We start from the raw sequence: 22,004 nt of genomic DNA, 5'->3' as shown, positions 1-22,004 counted from the left end.
ACAACACGAAGATTAACATGAGACTACCAGAATTTCGCAACTCTGGGTGAAATGCACAGAGATTAACTGAGTAGGTTAGCTAATTATATGATTAAACATTCAAAAACGCAAACTGGACTTGTCTGCATTCTATAGGATCGGGCTTTTCTAGGTCGTTTACGCATGCAAAAATACCGAAGGGCCGTGTACAAACCCTAATTAGCGAGCCACAATTTATTTGAGACTCGCTAATTAGGGTTTGCGATTCGCTATGAGGAAGGGGCGTTTCAAGGGCGTCCCTTCCTAATAGAGAGTCTGGGCCCTATGTATGACTGTTTTGTGACCGCAATTGCGGTCGCAAAACAGTCGCAATTTACCACCTACATTAAGTAGGTGGTTAAGCACTGGCCTTCCTTCCCATCACATAGCGATTACAGGCTATTATAAACAGGGATGTTATTGTAAATATCCTGAAGATGATCCCAGCATCCCACCTAAAGGATCGAAACGCCGTCGACACTGTACACCATATATACTTTTTAAACTGTTATGATAAATGTGTAATAGTGTCTCATGTACATTCTGTTTGTTTCATTTGAAATACGCTGTAAGCAAACAAACTCTTTTTTGCCTGAACCCTTTCTCTTATGTTGTATGTCCTTTCTTGCCAAGTTGGATGCAGGCTCGTGTCCCACTTATATTGTTTTTTGTATATTGTTTGTAAAATATTCCTCAATTGCATATTAAATCCCTGTCCGGCTGCACAGAGGTATATAGTATTGACTGAGTCTATATTTATCAACGTGAATTTGATCACTGTCTAGGGACCATTGTCTTTAGAAAATGTTAACTTACCCAAGGTCCCTGGCCGATTGCAATTGGGTCCCTTGTCTTTTTTGTAGCATGCTTTAATTAAAAGCAGTCCCAGACATGGAGGTCTGCTGAGCCCAGCAGGCCAACATCCCTGGGAGGGCCGGCCATTCCCAATGAGGTCGCAAATTATGAGTGGCTCATTATTATTCATGAGCCTCGCATTTTGCAACCTTATTGGGAATCGCTAACAGTGTCTCTGACACGGTTGTACATTTGCTTTTGTGACTCGCAAACTGCGACTCGCAATTTCTCGCAATTTGCAAGTCGCAAAAGCAAATGGTCGTACATCTGGCCCCAAGTATTTTTCTGTCCGTTTGGAGTCTTGGTTAAGTTTCATTGTATTAAATGTCCTTGTTACTTCATTTTTTTCTAAAAAGTATGTTTCTCCTTTAATGTAAAGGGAAATCTCCAATAATTTGTCAAACTAAAGGGAGATTACATAGCAGTTATCATATTCAGATTACAACATGCGTCTGTCATTCCCTTTAGAAATATAAGATTATGGAATTTTGCCTCAGTTGAGAAGACAAATTTCCTGCTCTGAAGAGAGAAGCAGCTTGTCTGCCAAGCCACTCACTTTTTCCCCTCAAACACGAGTAAAAGAAGAGCCATCCCATTTGTGGTTATAAAACTGAATACTGCACAGGCGGGGAGGAATCTCTATGGTACATAAGAGGTAGGGACTCTTTTGTTAGTCTTTCCAGGCAATGTCAGAAGACTTGAAGCCTGCCATGTAGTGAGAACTAGAAGAGGACTTCACCTGACCACTGGCGAGAATTCAGAAAGGTCATCTGACCATATTTGGGATGAAACATCCATCAAGGAAGGTAGTTGGACCGTTAGCATGTAAGCTCAGATATGAAAAGAATCCTAACATGCACATCACCTGAAATATAAACTACAGAGACATCTAGGCACAAGTCACTGCAGTAGGTGGATGAAACCAAGAAGCGCACTGCACCAGTGTACACTTTCTTGCCATCACAATGGCATTGAATTAGGCCCAATATATTTTAAGAGACTTCAACCTACCATGAAACCTAACCTTACAATTAGGGATAAAAATAGGAACGTTGTTCGCAGACAATTTGGTCTCCTATACAATTTGCCAAACCATGAATCATTTCCAACACAAACCACAGATAACACATCTGATCTCATTGTATAAACGTGTGCCTGTCCCTCAGAGGCAGTGGAAAAAAGACTTGAAGGAAAAATAGTCCTTTGAAGGATTTGCTCACCCCGCTCCTTACCTTTGACTTACAGACTTCCTCAAAGTTCACATCCATCACTCATGCTATTTTATTTACATATGTTCCTGGGAGTTCTCACGCTCAACGTTCTTTCTTCGATTCACCAACAAAAAGACAACACCAAACTTTACCAAAGGGTCTTACCCAATGCAGACTATAGCAATCTGAAGTGCTGCCTCGTTAATTTGAACACCGTGCCTTCGCCCATCGTGAAATTAAATCTTTAAAAAAATATATATTTTGCTTGCACCTAGTACACGCTCACCAAAGACATTCCCAAAACATAATATATGCCACCAAATACACCCTCAGCATTGTGATACAATCACAGACAAGTTGTCAAATTGACACTAACACTTTGCTCTACTTTCACAGCAATACCCTGGTACATTTGTATATACCATTACTTTACCTTAAACCTAATCCTACTGATGTGCCAACCACTAAATGTAACATTAACCCTTGCCCACGATTATTTTTAATTAAAATATATTACCATGTATAAAAATAAACATACATAAGTAATTATTTTCCCATAGCCCTCAAATTAATCCTAAAATGGGCCTTTGGTGCCACACATTGAAAGAGTGCTTTTAAATCATGCAAGGTATATAAAATGTCAGCAAATGTCAAAATATCATAAACACTCCAGCAATCAAAAAATTGTAGAGCGTGACAAATTACCGATGAGGGCCTCAAGGCACTGGAGTTGCTAGCACTAACTGAAACCTTTAGCAACAAAATATTACTTTTAAGAAGGTAACTATAGTTTTAATTTTAAATACATTAACATGCCTCTGCTTTGATCTTTTAAAATACAAATAAAAATCGTGCTATTGTAATATCGGATGCATTGGTTTCCCAATGTAGAACTGTCGATGTGCTGGTTTGTCAATACGGTGGCTCACCAATGGAAGGATATGGATGCCATTATATGACAACATCCATAAATACGGCTTTTCTTCTTATACCACTTTCATATGGAGATTTGCTGATAGATATTTCAAATGGGCATGGCCCAAGACTGGATTAACATGAACCTTCAACTTGGGCCCGAAACCCTGTAAGACTTTCTGGCCCCCTTATGAGTGACCCATCTTGCTAAGGATGTGAGGTTATCAACAAATATTTTGAGGAAATTGAGGTGACACCACATAAATGCAGCAAAACAAACTTTCTCTACTGAAAAAGCATTTTTCGAATAAAGCATAACAGTTTTCTGTAAAATATCTCGTCCCCATGTAAAAGGATGTCCTTACACAAAGTGCTCTGTTATACCTTGGGGTCCTGATCCCGCTTAGTAAACTGTAACAATAAGTAAATAAGATAAATCCTTTTCTTCACTCAAATGGAAAGAAGTAAAATATTTTTTTTTTAAGAAGGAGAGCAGTGGTTGTATTTCCTACCCTCTGCCTTTTCCTTCAAGTGCTGATGCTGGTCCAAGAGACTGACGTTTGATCGAGGTCCCAGAGCAACATCATCTTCGTCCCCTTTCTGCTCGCTGCCACTGTCTTTCTGATCCTCCTCTGTCACTCCTTTCTTTCGCATCCGGAGCAGCTTTTGGACCTGGACACGAGGGGCATAAAAAACCAAATATACTAAGAACTTGGAGACATGCAAAGGACCAGAGCATACGTACACGGCTAAGAAGTGAGCACACAAGGATAAACCTACCTCACAGCAGCCACATCTACTCAGACATATTAAGCAGTGGTTACTCTTAAAGCCAACGCTCCCAACTCCCTACCCCCAAAAGACACTCAGGTCAGCCATTCCTCCTATCCATAGACACACAGCAGAATACTGTTCCATTGTCACAAACACTGCACCCAGTCCTCCAATCTAGAGTCACAAACATCAGCTTCTCCTCAAACCAGGAGAGACAATGCAGTGAGTCCCCGAAACTCAGCAACATGGCACCCAGGTCTTCTAGCAAGAGGCATCCAACACAGCCAGCCTATCCAAAGAAATAAATCAGCCAGCATTCCTACACAGTCTCACACACACCTAAGAACATTTCCTGAAAAATGGCAGCACGTCCCTCCTACCATGAGATTCTATCATGCTGTGAAGCGATGAGTGCATGTATCACGTGAAAAACGCTCCCACTAAAAGTCACACCCACAAACTGCAATGTCCCAAATGAAAGGGCAATAAAAACACAATCATACACTCTATATCCAACTCAGAGGATCTCTGGTGACCTAGTCATTGCTCAATCAAAAGTTCATAAATCCAAGAGATGAAAAACAGCTACAACTCCAAACAGTCTGCTTGGAATACCGAAGGAGACTCTGCTGTAAGGAACTATCAGGATCAGTACTGAGCCACCCACAAGCCAAGAAAAGATGTAATGAAAAAGGCTAGTCTCCACCAGGGGCACAATCTTGCAGCATTAACGCAGGTAGGAGAATGAATAGCATGAATTTGGGTTTTCAACACCCAAATTCACAAATGAACCAGAAAAGCTAACAATTACCAGCTGCTGTTTCCGTTGCTTTAGTGGAACATAGGGAACATAATCCTCATCGCTGTCGGACATCTTGGATTCTTCATCATCCTCCACTCGGGGCCTCTGAAAGAAAAAACATAACCCCATCATTACAACTGCTCTGGGACACTGTCGCAAGGCAGGGCAGTCTGCTGTCTCACTTACAGGTTAATATTAAAGAGGAGCAGGCCCATGCTGTACTTTCAGGGTGTAACCCCAGGAGGCATAGCTCCACTGCTGCCCCAGCTTTCAGTGTAAACTGAGGGAACACTGGGGCACACTCAGATCGCAAGTGACAAGTTCACTTCAAGGGGCTGGAGCTTGCAATGGTCTCACTCAAAGGTTTATATTCAGGAGGCGGAGCTCATTGCTGTCCTACTGACAATTCTATATTTAGTAGAAAATATTATTTTTTTTTTAAAGAGTGGCCCAACTTAATTGCACTTAACTAAGTTCTCATTCTTTGGCAGCTCTGCCAACTTGTTTCCCTGCACTAGCTTCCTCAAGGCAAATGACTAATGATTTATACTTCCGTTCATTTAAAGTTATTCCAAGATGTTCTCTCTTTCTTATTTCTACTCATTTAATCATAAACAAATTGTCATCAATGCAATTATCATGCATAGCAAGCCACAAAAACAAATATTGACTTTTTGAATGCTGCACTGAAATTGTATTTCTAACGGAACACATTCTGCACAAAAACACTGATACAGTGGTCTTGGTATAGTATTTTCGGGTGCCACTAGGGCAAAATATTCCAATCATACTGTGTTAGTGAATCGAAGTTTTACATCTAGCCATATAAGAAAATTGAATGTAGTTGGTAAGGAGTATCACTGCAAACAAGGCGCGCTGTACTTTCTATACAGTGGTCTCGTTTCTTATGCTGAGTTGAAGTCAAGGGAGCTTTAAAGGGTAGGTCAGCACTGTATCACCCTCAGCACTACCCATTCACCCCACTTTACTAGTCACCCAACAAGGTGCTGCTACAATCCAGAACTGCTATGCTCCTGTCCAGACAGCTCATTTCTCCTACGACTATACAACCCAACGCTTATTACCACTTTGTGGCACTGCACTTCCAACCCAAACAGCACAATAGATACACAGGACATCCAGAACTACACCATCACAATTCACCCAAACACAACAGAAGGAGGCTACCATCACCATTCACTGTATTAAAAACACGCTCCTGTACTGCAATTAGTGTTGCAGCATCACAATACTACAGCACCCCAAAGGTAGACCAGATTTACTCCATTTGGGCATATGACTATCTCGATAGCTAGGAGGAGACTAAAGGTTTACTCGGAGGCGATATGCTTAGAAACCATATTAACACTACAGTGTTGAGTCAATAGTTTGTCTTTGACAAGATAAAACACTTTTTTTTTTTTTTTTTTTTGAAAAACGTTTTTATTGGCATTTATATGGAAAGACATACACAGGCACAGGTGGTAACGCCATCAGCACAGAGATTTACATAGCAAGCGCGCTCAGTCGTAGCCTTCTGGACCTCACAGTCTTGTGGGGCACCCAGGCCACCCAGCCCTATCCTGAGTAGGGCCACCGGTGTGTGTTCCCGGGAGCAGCCATTGTGCGTGTCCTACCGGAGCGCGGCCTGATCTCTGCGCCGCAGGGGCGCCGCGCAGTGTGTTTGGACCCTTGTGCGTAGTGTCGCGAAGGCGAGAGAAATGCAGCCAGTGGATAACTATGAACGAACTGGGGGCAAGGAACCAGGGGGTTGGGAAGGGTGCACTATGTCGGCTATCAGGAATGCTTGTAACTATGCGCTCGAGAGCTGGACCAGCGTGAGAGAGCAAGGACAGAAAAGGGGGGGGGAGCCAGGGGGGCGCGGACGCCGGGAGGGGGGAGCGCGCCGGGGGGGCCGGGGCACCAGCCGCAGCCTATGAGGGGTCCGGTGGCAGAGCATGCGGCACCTGCCACTGCGAGGCCCCGGGCGTTTGGACTGCCCGCGCCGCTCCCCGGGAGGGCTCTGCGGTCGCTGGCGCCCCCAGGGGATCTATCGGTTGAGTACTCGCTGCAGCCGCTGTTTCCTGCGTGAAGGAGTGCAAGTACATGGCCCAGGGCATGGAGATCGGGTGTTTGCGCATCCCTCGGGCCTCCTCCGTTCTAAGTGCGGTTTCCTCCGCCTTGCCCCATTTCTTGACCGCCCCCACCCATGCCGCCGCCGGGGGCCCCCCCGGCGACTTCCAGTGCATACCGATGCATCGCTTAGCAAGGAGCAACATTAAGAAAGCGAACCTCCGTTCCACTTTCTGCGACTTGTGACGGTCATGAATCCCCAGCGCACACGCCTCCCATGTGTCAAGGTCTCGGAACCCCGTGACCGCTTGTTGGGCAGTGTGAATTGTGTGCCAGTAACTGTGTAGTGTCGGACAGTCCCAGAACATGTGCTTGAACGAGGCCGCGGGCTCCAGACATCTAGGGCAGCAGAACGCCCCGTCAGGGTAATATTTCTGCAGCTTTTCAGGTGTTAGGTACGCCCGGTGCAGAACATGCAGCTGTATATTTTTAAAACGGTAATTGCGGGACACTTTTTTGGTGTATTCGAGGGCCCTAGCCCACTCCCTGTCGTGTAGGGGCCGCTGGAAATCATCCTCCCAGTGGTCCCGGAGGGTCGCTAACGTAGGACTCCGCAGGGCTCTCACCGCTTTGTATATCCACGTGACGAGATGGCGGCCGGGACCCATCTGCAGTATCGCGTGAATGACCGGGTGTGTGGGGGGCTCCGCCTCCATCCTTCCCCACTGCCTGTGGCAGTCCGTGAGAAGCTGCCGGTGCCGGAGGAACTGTCCCCTGGGCAGCTCGAAGTCTCCCGCCAGCGCCTCGAAGGATTGCAAACTGTCACCGGAGAACAGCATTCCCACCTCCGTTATCCCATGTGCCGTCCACGCCCGCAACATTTGTTCCGTGTAGTATGCCCGGCCCCTAGGGAGCCCCACCAACGGCAGCAGCGGGGAGTACAGGGGGGTGTCCCGGTGAAGGCGATGAACTCGTGCCAAGCAGGCGCGCGCCGTCATGACCTGAAGGGGCCGGGATACTGGCGGTGCTGCACCCGGCAGCAGCATGCGGTGGACGGCCGGGGTCGGGATCCGCCCCGCTTCCGTGATCAACTCCTCCTGAGCTCGGCCCGCCGTCCAACGCGACACCCACTGCAATTGGGCGGCAAGGAAATACGCCTCGAACGAGGGAGCCGCTAACCCGCCCTGATCCAGGGGCAGTTGCAGTTTCGCCAGGGCTATCCGCCGGCGACCGCTGCCCCAAATAAGGGTCCCGAGCAGAGTATCCAGCTCCCGGAACAGGGATCGCGGAGGAACCACCGGAAGATTGGAGAAGAGGTACAGCAGGCGCGGGACCAGGATCATTTTTGCCACGGCTATCCTTCCCGGCACTGCCAGGTGGAGACCCTTCCAGAAATGGACCTGGGAGCGGATGGTGCCCATCAGCGCACGGTAATTCCCCTCATATATATCCTGCGGTGTGTGGTACAGCTTAACTCCGAGGTAGCGGACCGCCTGGGGACTCCACGAGACTTCAACGTCTCCCATTCGTATCGGTCCCTGGGGCACAGCCTGTGTCAAGGGGTAGACAGTGGACTTGGCCCAGTTCACCCTGAGGCCCGTCACCTCTGCAAAGTCATGCAGGATACGCGATATCGGGGTCAAATCAATCGTGATGTCCCGGACGTATATGAGTACGTCATCGGCGTACATCGATACTGCATGGGTAGAATTGCCGATCGGGATGCCCCATTCCCCGCTCTCCTCGCGCAGCATGATCGCCAGCGGCTCCATCGCCAAGGCGAAGAGGAGGGGAGAGAGGGGACACCCCTGTCTGGTCCCGCGCTGGATCGGGAAGGAGGCCGAAATGAGAGGGCCTATGCGCGCTCTGGAGCTGGGCAAGGAGTAACTGAGCCGGGTGTAAGCTAACAGTTTGGGTCCAACGCCCATGCGCAGGAGGACCTGAAACAGGTAGGCCCAGGAAAGCGTGTCAAACGCTTTTTCAAGGTCAAGCACCAGACACGCCGCCCGGGGGAATCGCTCCCGCACCTGGTCCTGCACATGGAACAACCGCCGTATGTTAGAAGAGGTGTGTCTGCCGGGCACGAATCCACACTGATCCGGGTGTACCAGCCGTGGGAGGACCGTGGCGTACCTGTCAGCCAGGGCCTTCCCAAAGATTTTGTAATCCGCCGACAACAGAGTGATAGGTCGGTAGGAGCCTAGCTGGTGCGGGTCCCTATCTGGCTTAAGGAGGGACACTATGACGGACTCGCGCATGGAACGAGGCAGGACTCCCGCGTCTACAGCCGCTCGGAGCTGCAACTCAAGTTGCGGGACCAACTGTGTCGCGAACGTCTGGTAAAAGTCTAGGGGGAAGCCATCGAGGCCGGGGGCCTTATGGGTGGCTAATGCCTTCATGGCGTGGCGAAGTTCGGCCGCCTTGATAGGGCGATCGAGGTCCTGGCGCGTATCGCGATCAATGCGGGGGAGCCGAATACGGTCCAGGAAGGCCGCCGGGGTCGCAGCCGACGCCACGAGACAGGGGCTTGTGTATAAGCGCATGTAGTGCTCTTGGAAGGCCTGAAGTATCTGCCCCTGCGAATGCACCAGGGTGCCCCGGACGTCATGGATGGCCATGATGGTCGGGAGGCGCGCGTCCTGTCTTATGAGCCACGCCAGCAGGGCACCCGCCCTGTCGCCCTCTGTGTGGGCCCTAGCAGCGTAGGCCGCGAAATTAAACCGGCGCATGCTTGCCAACGCCTCGGCGTATGCAGTCTCGGCGCTAGCCTGCGCGGCCGGCGTGAACCTGGCCGGATCCGTCTCTTTAGTGAGTGCGGCCAGTGCCTCCTCTGTCCGCAGAATGTCGCCCTCGAGGACCCGCCGGACCCCCGTAATATGTCGGATGCAATTGCCACGCATCACAACCTTAAAGGCATCCCACTCCGACGCTCGGGTACTAGCTGTGCCGGCGTTCTCCCGGAAATAATGACCGATGTGGTCCGCCAAGGTCTGGCGGAAGACCGGGTCTTCAAGGCTGTCCCGAGGTAAGCGCCACTTGGGGACAGGGGGATGTGGCGGGCGCCACTGCAGCGTGATTGTGTGGGCGTCATGGTCCGATATAGTTCTACCCAGGTAGTCAGCGTCCAGAACGGTGGAAAGGACGGCGGGGGAACAGAGGAAACAGTCCAAGCACACTCTGAGGTTGTGCGGACGGGAGTAAAAGGAGTATAGCTTAGTGGTGGGGTTCCGAGCCCGCCAAGCATCCGCCAAGGACCAATGGTGCAGCCAGGCCGTGAACCGTTTGGCTTGTGTGACGATGGGGGAAGCGGGGGGGGCGGATGGGAGCGATCCAAGGTGGTGTCTTGCACGCAATTATAATCGCCCCCCAGGATCCACGGCACCTGCGCGTATGCGCTTAAGGGGGTGGATAGCGCGTCCCAAAATTTGGACTGGTCCACGTTCGGCCCATAAATGCTTCCCAGTAAGAGCGTCTGGCCGTCTAATCGACCAAGTAAGAGGACATAACGACCCTCCGGATCTATTACGTGCGATATCTCCTGAAAAGGAACCCCCGGTCGCACCCATATGAGGGCACCGCGGGCGAATGCAGAGTAAGTCGTAGCATACAAAGTCCCACGCCAACGCCTGCGCAGTTTCGCCACCTCCCCCGCCGCAAGGTGTGTCTCCTGCAGGAGCGCAATGTGTGCCTGGTGCCGCTTGATGTATGCGTATGCAGAGTATCGCTTGCGCGCCGTGTGCATGCCTCGCACGTTCAGTGTGAGGAGTGTGATTTTACCGGCTTGTGCCATCAGTGCATGTGGCTAACGCGCTTCGCAGGGCCGGTCAGTTGGGACCCCCAGAGGCCCCCCGGCGCCCATCCCCGCGCCCCCCCCGTGGGTCCCGCCCTGCATCGTGGGAGCGCAGCAGTGCATGGGAATGGACATAGTGCAAAAGGTGTACGTGAGGAGGGAGAGGTAAACTATGGTGAGGCAAACGGAACTTGCCCCAACTTGGAGGACCTATCGCCAAGCGCGGTACGTCCAAACTGACTCCCGGGTTGTATGGGAGCATGAACCTAGTAGGAAGGGGGGAGTTCGGCGGCGCCTGCAGCGGGCTCTACGGGTGGGCTGTGTACGATATCTAGGATGAGCCACTTGGGGAATATGGGCGCTGCTGAGGAGGGATAGTGCCCAGGGCGGCGGGGAGAGCGCTACTAGCGCCGGGCCAATAGTAACAGGAAGCAGGGGAAACGGTGGCCCAGGTTGCGAATGTGTGTCCCCTTGTCCATAGTCACTCATATCAGATCGTCGGCCGTTTGCGGGGTGACTGAAGGCAGGGCCCCCGAGTCAATCCCGGACTGTGTCGCCTCACTGTCCTCTTCCTCCTCTGATGTGAAGACATGGGGGGCCCGCTCCAGGTCCGTCGCCGGGGAGGCCGGACGTAGGCCCTCCACCGCTTTGATGGCCTGTCGCCTTTCCAGGACGATCTGCTCCAAGTCCGGTGACCCCAAGGTGCGCGACGGCCCCCCGGGGGTACCCTGGCGGCCCCGTCTACGCGAGCGCTGCCTCCTCCGGCCCCCCGCAGGCGCTCGCTGTTCATTAGGGCGCCCGTTCCTCCGGGCCCCCGTACAGTTCTGGTCCGCCCAGTCGTGTGCCTCCTCCGGCGTTGTGAAAAAGTGAGTGACCCCGCCATGGATGATCTTCAGCCGGGCTGGGAATAGGAGAGAGTACTGTATGTTTTCTGCTCTAAGGCGCCGTTTCACCTCCAGGAAGGACGCCCGCTGGCGCTGGACTGCCCGTGAGTAGTCGGGGAAGATCATAACCGTGTTGTTTTCAATGCGTAAGGGGCCCGCCTGTCGGGCTGCTCGCAGTACGGCATCCCGGTCCCTGAAGTGGAGGAATTTGGCCAGCAGCGGGCGAGGTGGGGCTCCCGGCTGCGGCCTGCGAGCTGGCACGCGGTGCGCCCGCTCGACAGAGAAGTAGGCCGTTCGGTCCTCGCCCGAGGTGAACGACTTAGTCCAAGCTTCCACGTACTCCACCGCATCTGCCCGTTCAATTCCCTCCGGCAGCCCAATGACGCGGATGTTGCAGCGTCGAGACCGCCCCTCCAGGTCGTCAACACGCTCCTCCATGGCGGACATGCGACTCAACAAGGTACGCATCGAGTCCTGGTGGGTGTCCACCATAGGCTGGAGGTCGGCGACCGCTTTGGCGTTGTCCGTGACTTTATCCGCCAGCTTACGGTGATCGTCGCGGAGAAGATTGACGTCCGTAGTGAGGGTGCCCAGCTGCTGCTCCAGCGAGAGTCGCGACTGTTCGATCGCCGCCAGGACCTGATCCAACTTGATCGACAAGGACGGGTCCGCGACCAATCCTGCGGCCGCCGGGGCCCCTCCCCGAGTACCGGACGGGCCCCCCGACGCCGCTCCGGATGCTGGCACCACCGCCCTGGACTTGCCCATGATGGCGACTGGCGAGGCTATCGTAGGCGCGGATCAGGCGCGAAATCCAGGCTAGTTGAGACCGGGGCCAGTCCCGGTGCTCCGTCGTCACCCCCCCGCCGGGCCTCTTCGCTGGCGGAGCAGGTGTCACCCCTGGCGCAGACTCCCGTCGTCCTGCCCCCGCGGCCTGCGCCTTCCACTGCGCGTCCTTCAGACCAGGCCCGGGGCCTCCTCCAGACCAGTAGTGCGCCGTCCAGGTGACCAGGCCACCGTCGGTGCCTCACAAGTCCCACGCCTGTTGCCCCACTTCTCAGGTCGATCCCAGGGGAGCGTCGCCGGTGGATCGAAGTCCGGGCAGCACCTCCGGGTCCCAGGGGGCCGACGCGCACCCCACAGTCGCTCCGCTTCGCCGCTCCACTCACTCCGCCGGGCCGCCACTCACCGCCATCTTGAAGTCAGGCAGACGCTTTCGTTGGTGATATCCGAGGCTCCTTTCCCGCAGAAGTCGTCCCCCCTGGGGGGTCGCCGCCTCCAGCTCCGCACACCGCCGGCACCTTCGTCATGGGGCCTGGTCCGCGGGGGCCGCCCACACCCGCGGTGGACCGTAATGGCGGCACTCCTCTCCAGCCGGTGTCAGCGGCCGTGCCGCTCCCCCGCCAAACTGCTCCTCCACACCGTGCCCAGCTCCGTCACTCCGGGCGAACCTCGCCTGAGGTAGCCAGCTGGTGTCCCCGTTCTGGGATCGCTGGCCGTCAGTAGCCGCGGCGGAGCCGGTTGGGCGCCATTTTGCGGTCGGCTCCTCCACGCTCGGGCAGCTCCCGCTGCGATCGCCGGCCCCCGGGAGCCGATCCGCTACCGGAACCTCAGCGCCGAACTCTCCACGCCGCCGGGCAACTACAGGAACACATGGGTCGCCCCCAGGCTCCACGGGAACAGGCGAGGTGAAAGCCCGATCCCGGAGCCTCAGCAAGACGCGTCCGTCTCGGTGGCCATCTTAGCCACGCCCCAAGATAAAACACTTTTTAACAGTTAATCAAATATAATCTTAATTTTAAGATCTACACAGAAAACCAGATGATGCTTGTAACATCGGACCGTGATATGCCACTCCTAGGCCTTTGTATAACATGGACTACCCTATAGGGCTTTGTTAGGTCAACATGGGCATCTTCACACTTCGAGTATTTTGTCATTTGCAAAGGCTTTCTCTCACAAGGGCTTAAACCTTGTACAAGAAATATGGGTGAGGAGAATCTGACCGATATCTGGGTCAACTCAGTGGGATGAGGCAACAGCTGCTTTCCAGCACCCATGAAAAATAAAAATGCATTCCACAAAAATGTTTTGTGTTCAAAAACCTTTCAAACAAACAGAAAGGATCCCGTGCCAAGGTTCTTCGTGTCAATAGCTCAGGTCACTGGTATCCAGGTAGGTCATAGTCAAAGAGACCTAAATGGCTGTAATTTCTTTCAATGGATCATGTGTACATACCATGGTTCCCAAATCCCCATTACTAAAAGCTACCATCTGCTGCATACACAAACTGATAATGTTTAAGCATTCTATTTCTCCTTCCTTTTTATTTCCATACACCCCAATGTGCAGCAATACAAACAGGATTAGATAACTCTGCTCCTCAAGAGTAGCGTTGAAGCACTACCAATACAGGACACATGACAGACACATTCTTCCACCCAAGCACTCCAATAGATTAGCATGCTAACCATCCACAAATGTGTTTTGACGCCTCATCAGAAATATGCTGCAAAAGTGCAACTAGAATATAAATCAATAGATGTTGAAATTATTCTGGAATCTATCAACCTTCACCAGCCAACGGAACCAGAGCCCACAATGGGGGTGTGAACGAGCAAAGCCTCCTAGTTCTGCTGGCACTGAAGGATTGGCGATACAGGCAACCTACAGGTACGCAATGAGTCAGATGGTGCATGTTTTCCTTTCTGGTCAAAACAAGCCAGGTTGCAACTCCATGACCCAGAAGTTGAACTGCTGCCATTCTTCATTGTCTTAATGGCTCCTAGGCAGTCTCAGGCCATGGAGGTATCCTCCAGGTAGATTTCAAACCATGCTGGCTTTCAGTAAAAGAAACACAATTGATGGACGGAAAGCAGAACACATCAAAACTTTCACCCCCGGTCAAGATATCTGGGTTAAATCCATCATTCTTTTGCTCACCATGCGACCCCATATGCAAATCAGTCTTGACCCTGTGCCTAATGGGAACAGTCCAGCCCGAACTGCCAAGCCAGATCCTCCCTGGACTGAAAACAAGCATCCTAGGACTGGTTTCGGGGTTTCACCCCTCATCTGCCAGGATAGCTTGAATCCAGAAGCACAGTGAGCCCGGAACCTACGTCTGGGCATACCTGGCGCACTTAGGGCGAGAAAGGAAAAGAAACACAATTGATGGACGGAAAGTAGAACAAATCAAAACATTCACCCCCAGTCAAGAGATCTGAGTTAAATTCATCATTCTTTTGCTCACCATGCGACCCCAGTTTAGACCTGGCCAAATGGTTCAAAAGTTACTAAAAATGCAGTGACACATGTTGCTGCACAGTGGAACGCCTTTTGCAAAGCTGGACTGGCCACCTTTCTGTTTCTTATTACTATATTTAGGTATTAAACTGGTACTAATGGAGGGCAACCAATGGCCAGACAGTGTTACCAAGTTGAAAGATGACAAAGTAATTAATTACTACTATTAAAAAATGTGCCGCAATATGCCTCATAACTTGACTTTTCTTGCCACATATTTTACTCAACCCTGCTGCATAATTTGGCCCTCTCCTGCCGCCTAATTCCATTGGCCCTATGGTGGTGGTGTCATGACAACGGATCCTTACACTGTATACACAAGAAGGTCATTACAACACGATGCTTCATTCAAAATAGGAGCCCCCACTGTGTGGAACGTAGTTAAAATCAAAAGGGCGAAAATCTGCAGGACCCCTCTCGGGATTTGAACCAGCGCCCCGGTAAGCCTGGCAGGTGTGGAGAGCACTTACAGTCGGAGTGGCGAGAGTGAACCACTTTAACAAGGCCAATTGTTCCAGATTTAAACTGCCCCTGAAAAAAAATCCCTCTGTTTAATAACCATTTGGGAGTTCAGCTTTTTAAATCTGTTGAGATGAAGCCCCCGCAGGGTTATTTGGTCCCCACGTTCTTGGCTTCTGACCTCTGTGGCTGCCAGAAAGAGCACCAAGGAAATAATGGGAGCAACTTGGTTTTGAATTGGAGGTGGTAAAAAGCAGTGGACCAGTGCATGTCACATTACAAAGTTTAAAGACCGCTTACACTTGCGTGTGAGCGTTTTTTTTTCCTAAGATGTACACCTGCATTCATTTGCAATTTTTTTTCTACTCAGTAACTTATGGTTAGCATAGATTATTTTTTAATTTTTACAAATAGGGCTACTTAAGCATTCTGCATAAAATGATGCACGAACAGGGCATTGCTTCTGGACGTAGGGTTTTGCATCTTTGCATTGGTTACGTATTTATGTTTTTAGTGCCTGGTGGAGAGGCTTTGCATCCAGTCAGCAGTAGCTGTGAAACATTGTTTAAAAGACACAGGCTTTAAAAAATGTTGCTCCTCCTGGCCGACTCAGCACCGAAGCCTGTTATCTTATCTCTATGGCTCCCTGCTTGCTTGAAAGCCTTGTAACAATTTATTGTTATTACAGCTGAGTCCCGTCCCAGTCTATCCCGGTTTATTAATGTGTGTGTGCATCATGGAAGGAGCCAAAGAGAAACTTGCCAGTTCAAAACATTGTTTACAATGGAGTATTAAAATGGAAGTGAAAATTGTGAATCTGCGATTTTCATGAAGTGGTCTCCATATAAACTGAGAAGACATACCAGGTAAATTATAATAATATCGTCTACTGCCAGGGGCGCCAGGCAGTAATAAGGCAACTTGGTTTTACAGTGCACCTACAAACAAGCAGCGACCGCGAAAGTGAAAGTGATCGCGATCAATGAAGGAAACACAGATGGTGGCTGCGCACGTGCACGCAAGCTTTAGGCCACCAAAAGCCTGTGGCAGCACTTTGGAAACCCACCTACTAAATGTCTCGCCAGTGCATGCGCTGGCTCAGGCGAGACCTAAAAATGAAACTTAAATGTTTCTTTTCTTTTTAAACACCTCCTATTTCCCTTCAAGGAAAACAGGCTTCATTTATTCTTTTAAATATTGCTTAATTGAATAGCAGTCACAGACATGGTGGTTTGCTGACCCCTGCAGACCACCATGCCTCTAATGGTAGCGAATCCTAGTGGATCTACCTCATTAATATTCATGAGGTAGGTCTATTTGTGACCCACTAGAAATAGCTAAATGAAACTAAGCGTTGCATACATTAGGAATGGCAATTTTCAAATTGTGATGCGCAGGAAATCGCAATTACAAAATCACTATTCCTAATCTTAGTACTTCTGGCTCCTAGTCCCTTAACATATGTTTTTTTTCAATTATTTGTTCATGATCTTGTAGGACAGTGGAGTATTATGCAATGATGCTGGTTGGGCTGCACTATTCAATACTTTCACATTACTCCAAAGATGGTCCTTGAATTCACAATAATAAATCCTCAGCTCAGTCCTGATAGATTGGCAAAGAGCAGTCAGGGTTTACTAGAGGAACATGTGTTAGGTATTTCAGAGTACCAACATGGATAATAAGTAATTGACACGACTCAAAAGAAATCCGACACCAATTTGCAAAAATAAAGAAGATTTCGGTGGGCTGATTATAGGGGCATTTTTCTTGACCCGGTCCCTACTGATGGAGACTTGGGGCCTATTTGAGTGTCAAGTGTGGCGCTGAGTACTAATTGTATAGAGATGGTGCTGGTGGACTTTGGCGGTGGTGCGGTCGGGGGGAGGGTGTTGGGTGTTGGGAAGGGAGGGGGTTTTCTTGACAGATGATGTATGAATAGCTCTCCAATGTTCCTTGTTATGGTAAAAATATCAAGAGCTGTTGCTATTTACTATGTGGCAGATCACCTGGTTCTGCAGGGGCCTGCAGCCTTTGCCTTCTTGATTAATAAAAGTGTTGTTAAAAAAAAAAAAAAAGAAGATTTTTATATAAATTTAGACACCAAAACTAAGTAGATCGGTCTAAGTACAACAAGAGGTTTAGATTATAGAAGCAATGATAAATCTGTGCAAATCAATACCGCAAAACTTTGGCATTGCGGTCAATGGTAACAAGCATTGGCATAGCCAACAGGTCTTGCCTTTGGGACCTTATAAGTGTTTAGCCATGCAGCACACTATCCGAGGTGCTGTACCCGCCAAGGATTGAACAGCTATTTAATTACTACGAACTGAGTCATGCAGTCTGATTCTGGAATACATGTTTGCTTGAAACACAGAATGGAAAGTGTATCAATTGAAGTGCACAGTTTAAAATATTTTGCAAAGGACGCCCCACTGCTCCTTAGCCTTTCAACAAAGTGAGCTCCGGGATGGAGCAGCAAGACCATGGTGGGTGGAAGGGTGGTTTGGGATTGTTTAAGAGTTTAAAACACCTACGTGAGAGCAGCACATTATGCATAACACTACAAATGCATTAGTTGGTCACTTAAGGATTCCACACATGCAACAGAACATACAGCAATCACTGGCAAACCAAACCTCCTTGTATGAGCGTTCACAATTTAGTGTTCTAAAAGAGGAATTGATTGGGTATTTTGAGAGTGAGGTCGGAATCCGAGTGTGTTTTGCTTACAACTTGTGGGCTGCCTTGTTTCCACGCATTACAGTCAAATTATTACGGAAGGATTACATCTGAGGCCTTTAATACGCTGCAGAACTTAAGCCTAAAAATCTGATTTCGCAAAACGCATTTGTGATTTTTCTACTTTGGATATTTGCCCCTTGTTTCCTTTTGCAATCCCTTAGGCCTCAAAGTATCGGGAAGGATAAGGCCCTGATCGCCGAGTAGAAAATGAACAAATGCAAATTCACATCCAAGCATAGCTTTTTTGTTTTTTTTAGTGAAAGCTCCTTTGCAATACAATACTGTGTTAAAGGTTTGGTCCAGGATAGTGATAATTAATTGTAAATTGAGAAATAGCTTTGCTTCAGAACGAGAAAAACCTGTCTGCTCACTGGCACTTAAAGGGCTATGAAATAATAATTCAACAAGGCCTGTCATGTTTTCTCTTCGTTCTCAGACCCAAAAGCTGAAAAATAAACATATATGTGCTTGTGCCAGTTACATTTTCAAAATAACACATCAAGCACCTGTTAATAAAGTGCTGCGTATATGCAATGTTTGCAAACCAGAATGAGTAGCTGGCGCAGAACAACTTAATGCGTAGCTCCCCTTCATTATCTGTATTGTCGTTCCTCATCAGCAGAAACCACAGCAATTACATGGTAAGTACAAAAGAGAAGATTGATCAACGCCGATAAAGCCGTTTTCAGAGAAATGCAGCGACAATGTGCCTGAGAGTGTCCAGGCTGACATGCAGTTGTCGGGTCTTTAAGGCTAACCTGGATGCAAACGAGGCATCCCCGCTAAATGGAGCAGGAAGACGGCAACATCGGACGAGCTGAGGTTCTCAAGCAAAAAGAACCTCTGATTCGCTGTTCATTAAGTCGTTTGGCTGTGCTCAAGTACATAAACAGAACTAATAGGTGAACAATTAAACCAAAACTCACTCCCTGAAACTCCCACATTTGGCCAAATGACATGTAGGCAAATCCTAAGTTGTGCTTTTAATAAAGAAACTTTCAAAAACTGTAAATTACTCCCTTGCAAGGGTCGGATGTCAGCACCATCAGAGACTGAGACGCTCCACGAACGTCACACACTGGAGTGTTTGGAGTAAGGACTCGGGACTGACAAGTGTGCACTTTTGGGAGCACGGCAACCTTCAGCAAAGAAACAAATCACTTTAAATTCCTGTCACCACAGTCAGTTGTTGGCGGAACTGACGAGGCTGCGTAATCTCGTTGTGAAGGAAGCAATCCTCGGGGAAGGGAAAGTTTGTTAAAACAAGCAAAAGCTAAAGCGTAACCTGACCCACAAAGAAGGCAGCGCCAGCTTTTAACTTGAAGGATGAGGAACCCTGAGTGCCGCTGCTCGCTTCCGAGAGCAAAATGCCGTGGGAGTGAACATTTGAAGAAGAGGTGGGACATGCACCCTCCTTTGGCTATTTGCGTGCTTTCATTATTGAAAGACACACGCAAAGGGCAATCAAATGTGTGGGAGGAGTCAGACCCACACGGAGAAGTTTTGAGCGCTCACAGAATCCTCCCATACAGCAACGCATGCGCGCTGCGCTAGGCTCAGCCTAAAAAGCACTAGTGACAATCGGTCACTTGCAGGTCGAGTTGCATGGAACCCGAGGAGGGTTAAGGAGATGCGCGTACCTGGACCAAGCCACCACAGTCAGTTCAATTTTACCTGACTCAAGAAGCCCAGGTGCAGAGTTGTCCTGGCTGTCCTTGGTGCTGAAGCGAGAGCAGTGAAAGAGCTGGTTTTACCACTTGGACAGTGCTAAGGGGAAACAGGTGTATAAAGTCGACAACGGGGCCACTGCTGTAGTTGATCGAAGGTGCTGCGGAGTTCCCTCGTGTTGCCGAGTCGAATAAAGGAGTTGGTTGCCGGACTGGCCACCAAAAAGCCTTGGCAGCGGTAAGGTCAGGAAGATGTTATTTTGATGTCCGGAGGTGTGGGGGGAAATGGTAGCCACCTGAAACTTACCGGAGGTCAGAACTACATCTCCCATAATGCACCGGACCATCTACTGTTGGGAAATCCCATGGAGGGCCCGATGGCCAGCGATTCTTTGGTTCCAGTACAGTGTTTTTACCTGCAGACGACTAGTGCCACTAGTCCCAGGGAGTCTGGAGTTGCCTTTGGCTCTCAAAGGGGTGCCTCTGTCTGGGGGAAACTGGGCTTTGGTCCAGGATGAGTTACAGATGTGCAGTATCAGGATGGTTGCCACAGGTGCTGAGTACAACACCTTTGCTTTGTGCAGGTCCGGTTGTCATGGACTAGGGTCTTTTCAGTGTCCACTGCTTCACGTAAGATCAGAACTGAGGTTCTGGTGCCAGGGTTGCGCCTTAAATCCTCGTTTTGGGGCATTAGGGATGAGGGTGCAAGGGGCCAATGGGCTATTAGCCCCAGCCGCAAATCTGCCCCGGAGGTGACCACATCCGGGGTTGTAGGTCACCTTTTCTAAATAGAACCCACTATTCTATCACTTTTAAAAATGACAGAAGTCGTCCTTAGCTGTACAGACCGGGTAGCACACCCTAGAGGGGGGGAGTACACCTCCTAAATATCTAATTTTCTCACCTGCTCGGGTGCAAATGTACCTGGAGAAAGGGGAGTGCTGTTCCCTCCTTTGGGAGACAGCCTGGTTGCATATCACAAGCAGTGTAAGCTTTGAAACTCACTGCCTTGGTGTGCCACTTCACTAGCCATCCTGTCAGGGAGGGAGGTGTTACCCCCTTCCTGTCCAGACCACTGTTTCTGACTCCTGGGAGCGTTCACACCTCCTGGCTGGAGGTCAGATTCCTGTCTTGGTGGCAGCATCTGCAGGCTGGCAGCCAGAGCACAGGAAAGGACTGGGGAACTTGTGAGGTATCCACCTGGGTGCATGCCACATCAACCTTAACACAAGAATCATGTCAGGGGTGATGAGGCACATTGTTTGATACCAAACATAACCTATGTCGGTGGTACCCTACTCGAGCTAGCGACCTTGAGTTTGCCCAGGGTGCAGCCCATGTTATCCTGTAAACCGATGATCACTTATAGTAGCCTTTAATGGAAAAGGCTACCATAGAGACATATAAGCCTGCACGTATATGTCCAAACCTATAATATAATGAACCATGTCTTTTGGGCTTAGGAGGCCTTCCTTATGGATGACTGGCATATATTCAAAATAGTGATTTGACCTTGGCACACATGGTGTGGGCAAAGTCAAGTTCGAGCAGTTTGCACTGCTTCTGCAGCCTGCAATGGCATGCCTACTGTTGTCTGTTTACTTGGGGCACTCAGGGTGGCACAAATAGTGCTTCAGGCCCTGATTACCCCTTTAACACCCATGCCCTGGGTACCACTGGTACCATTTACCAAGTATTTATAAGGGGGTTAAAGTCTTTGCCAATTGGGGTTACCGATTTACATGCATTCGTTTTAGGGAGAGCGCACTTGGGCCTGGGCAGCATTTACCTGGGGTAAAAAAATATAATGCGACTTAAGACAACCATCATCCTCCATTCGGGTGGGCTGACTGCACAAGGTCCCTTCAAATTTTTCTTTTCAGCACAGGTATCGCTGAGCCTCTGCAAACTACATAATGGTTGTCAGGTTAGAAAATCTCAACTGCAAAATCCACCTATCAGATTTGAACAGATTTGTTCATGGGCCTTCAAGGTGGAGGCACACACCTCAAGGCACAGATTTGATTGTAATTTCAAAATGATATCCACAGACTTGTTTAGGCAAAACTAACTCTACAGATGTATTTACCTAACAAGCTGAACATCCTATAACTTGACTGTCTCTGATTATCTGCTGAAGCATGGGACATTAGCCTATAGTCTTGTGCACTGGCACACCTTGAAGTAACTTGTACACTGTAACTGTGACTCATATGGGCCTGACGCACCTATGGTTTGAAAAGGTAGGGAGGTGGGCCGGCGGGGCACTTGGGCCTCCCCCCAGTATCTTCTTTTGGTACGTTGTTGGGCAACAGGCACTCTGCATTTAACGATTATGGGTAGTTCTGAGCCCAGAGTGCAGGGGAGCAGGGTGGGGGGGTTGTTGGGAGGGGATGTTTTTATTTGTTTGTAGCTATTTGGTTTGTTTCAACAGTACAGTCCGTACCTATTGTAGAAGATATCGCACCCTACTCTGTCATCAATGTGTGCACAGTGGAACAA

At 49.6% G+C, this 22,004-nt stretch overlaps 1 protein-coding gene across 1 annotated transcript in view; it reads right to left on the bottom strand.

Annotated features, from left to right (window-relative positions):
• DDX41 (DEAD-box helicase 41) overlaps positions 1–22,004 on the bottom strand; it is a 138,852-nt gene that overhangs the window by 100,910 nt on the left and 15,938 nt on the right. Inside the window, exons 2-3 of the mRNA XM_085618327.1 lie at positions 4,585–4,680; positions 3,512–3,671 (exon numbers count right to left, since the gene is read on the bottom strand). Coding sequence (XP_085474453.1) covers positions 3,512–3,671; positions 4,585–4,680 — 256 coding nt within the window. The remainder of the gene's footprint in view (positions 1–3,511; positions 3,672–4,584; positions 4,681–22,004) is intronic.

The sequence above is a fragment of the Triturus cristatus genome, chromosome 7, assembly GCF_964204655.1.
Source record: "Triturus cristatus chromosome 7, aTriCri1.1, whole genome shotgun sequence".
Taxonomy (NCBI): domain Eukaryota; kingdom Metazoa; phylum Chordata; class Amphibia; order Caudata; family Salamandridae; genus Triturus; species Triturus cristatus.
Note: the sequence above shows the minus strand (reverse complement) of the source record. Positions and strands in the feature narration are given on the sequence as shown.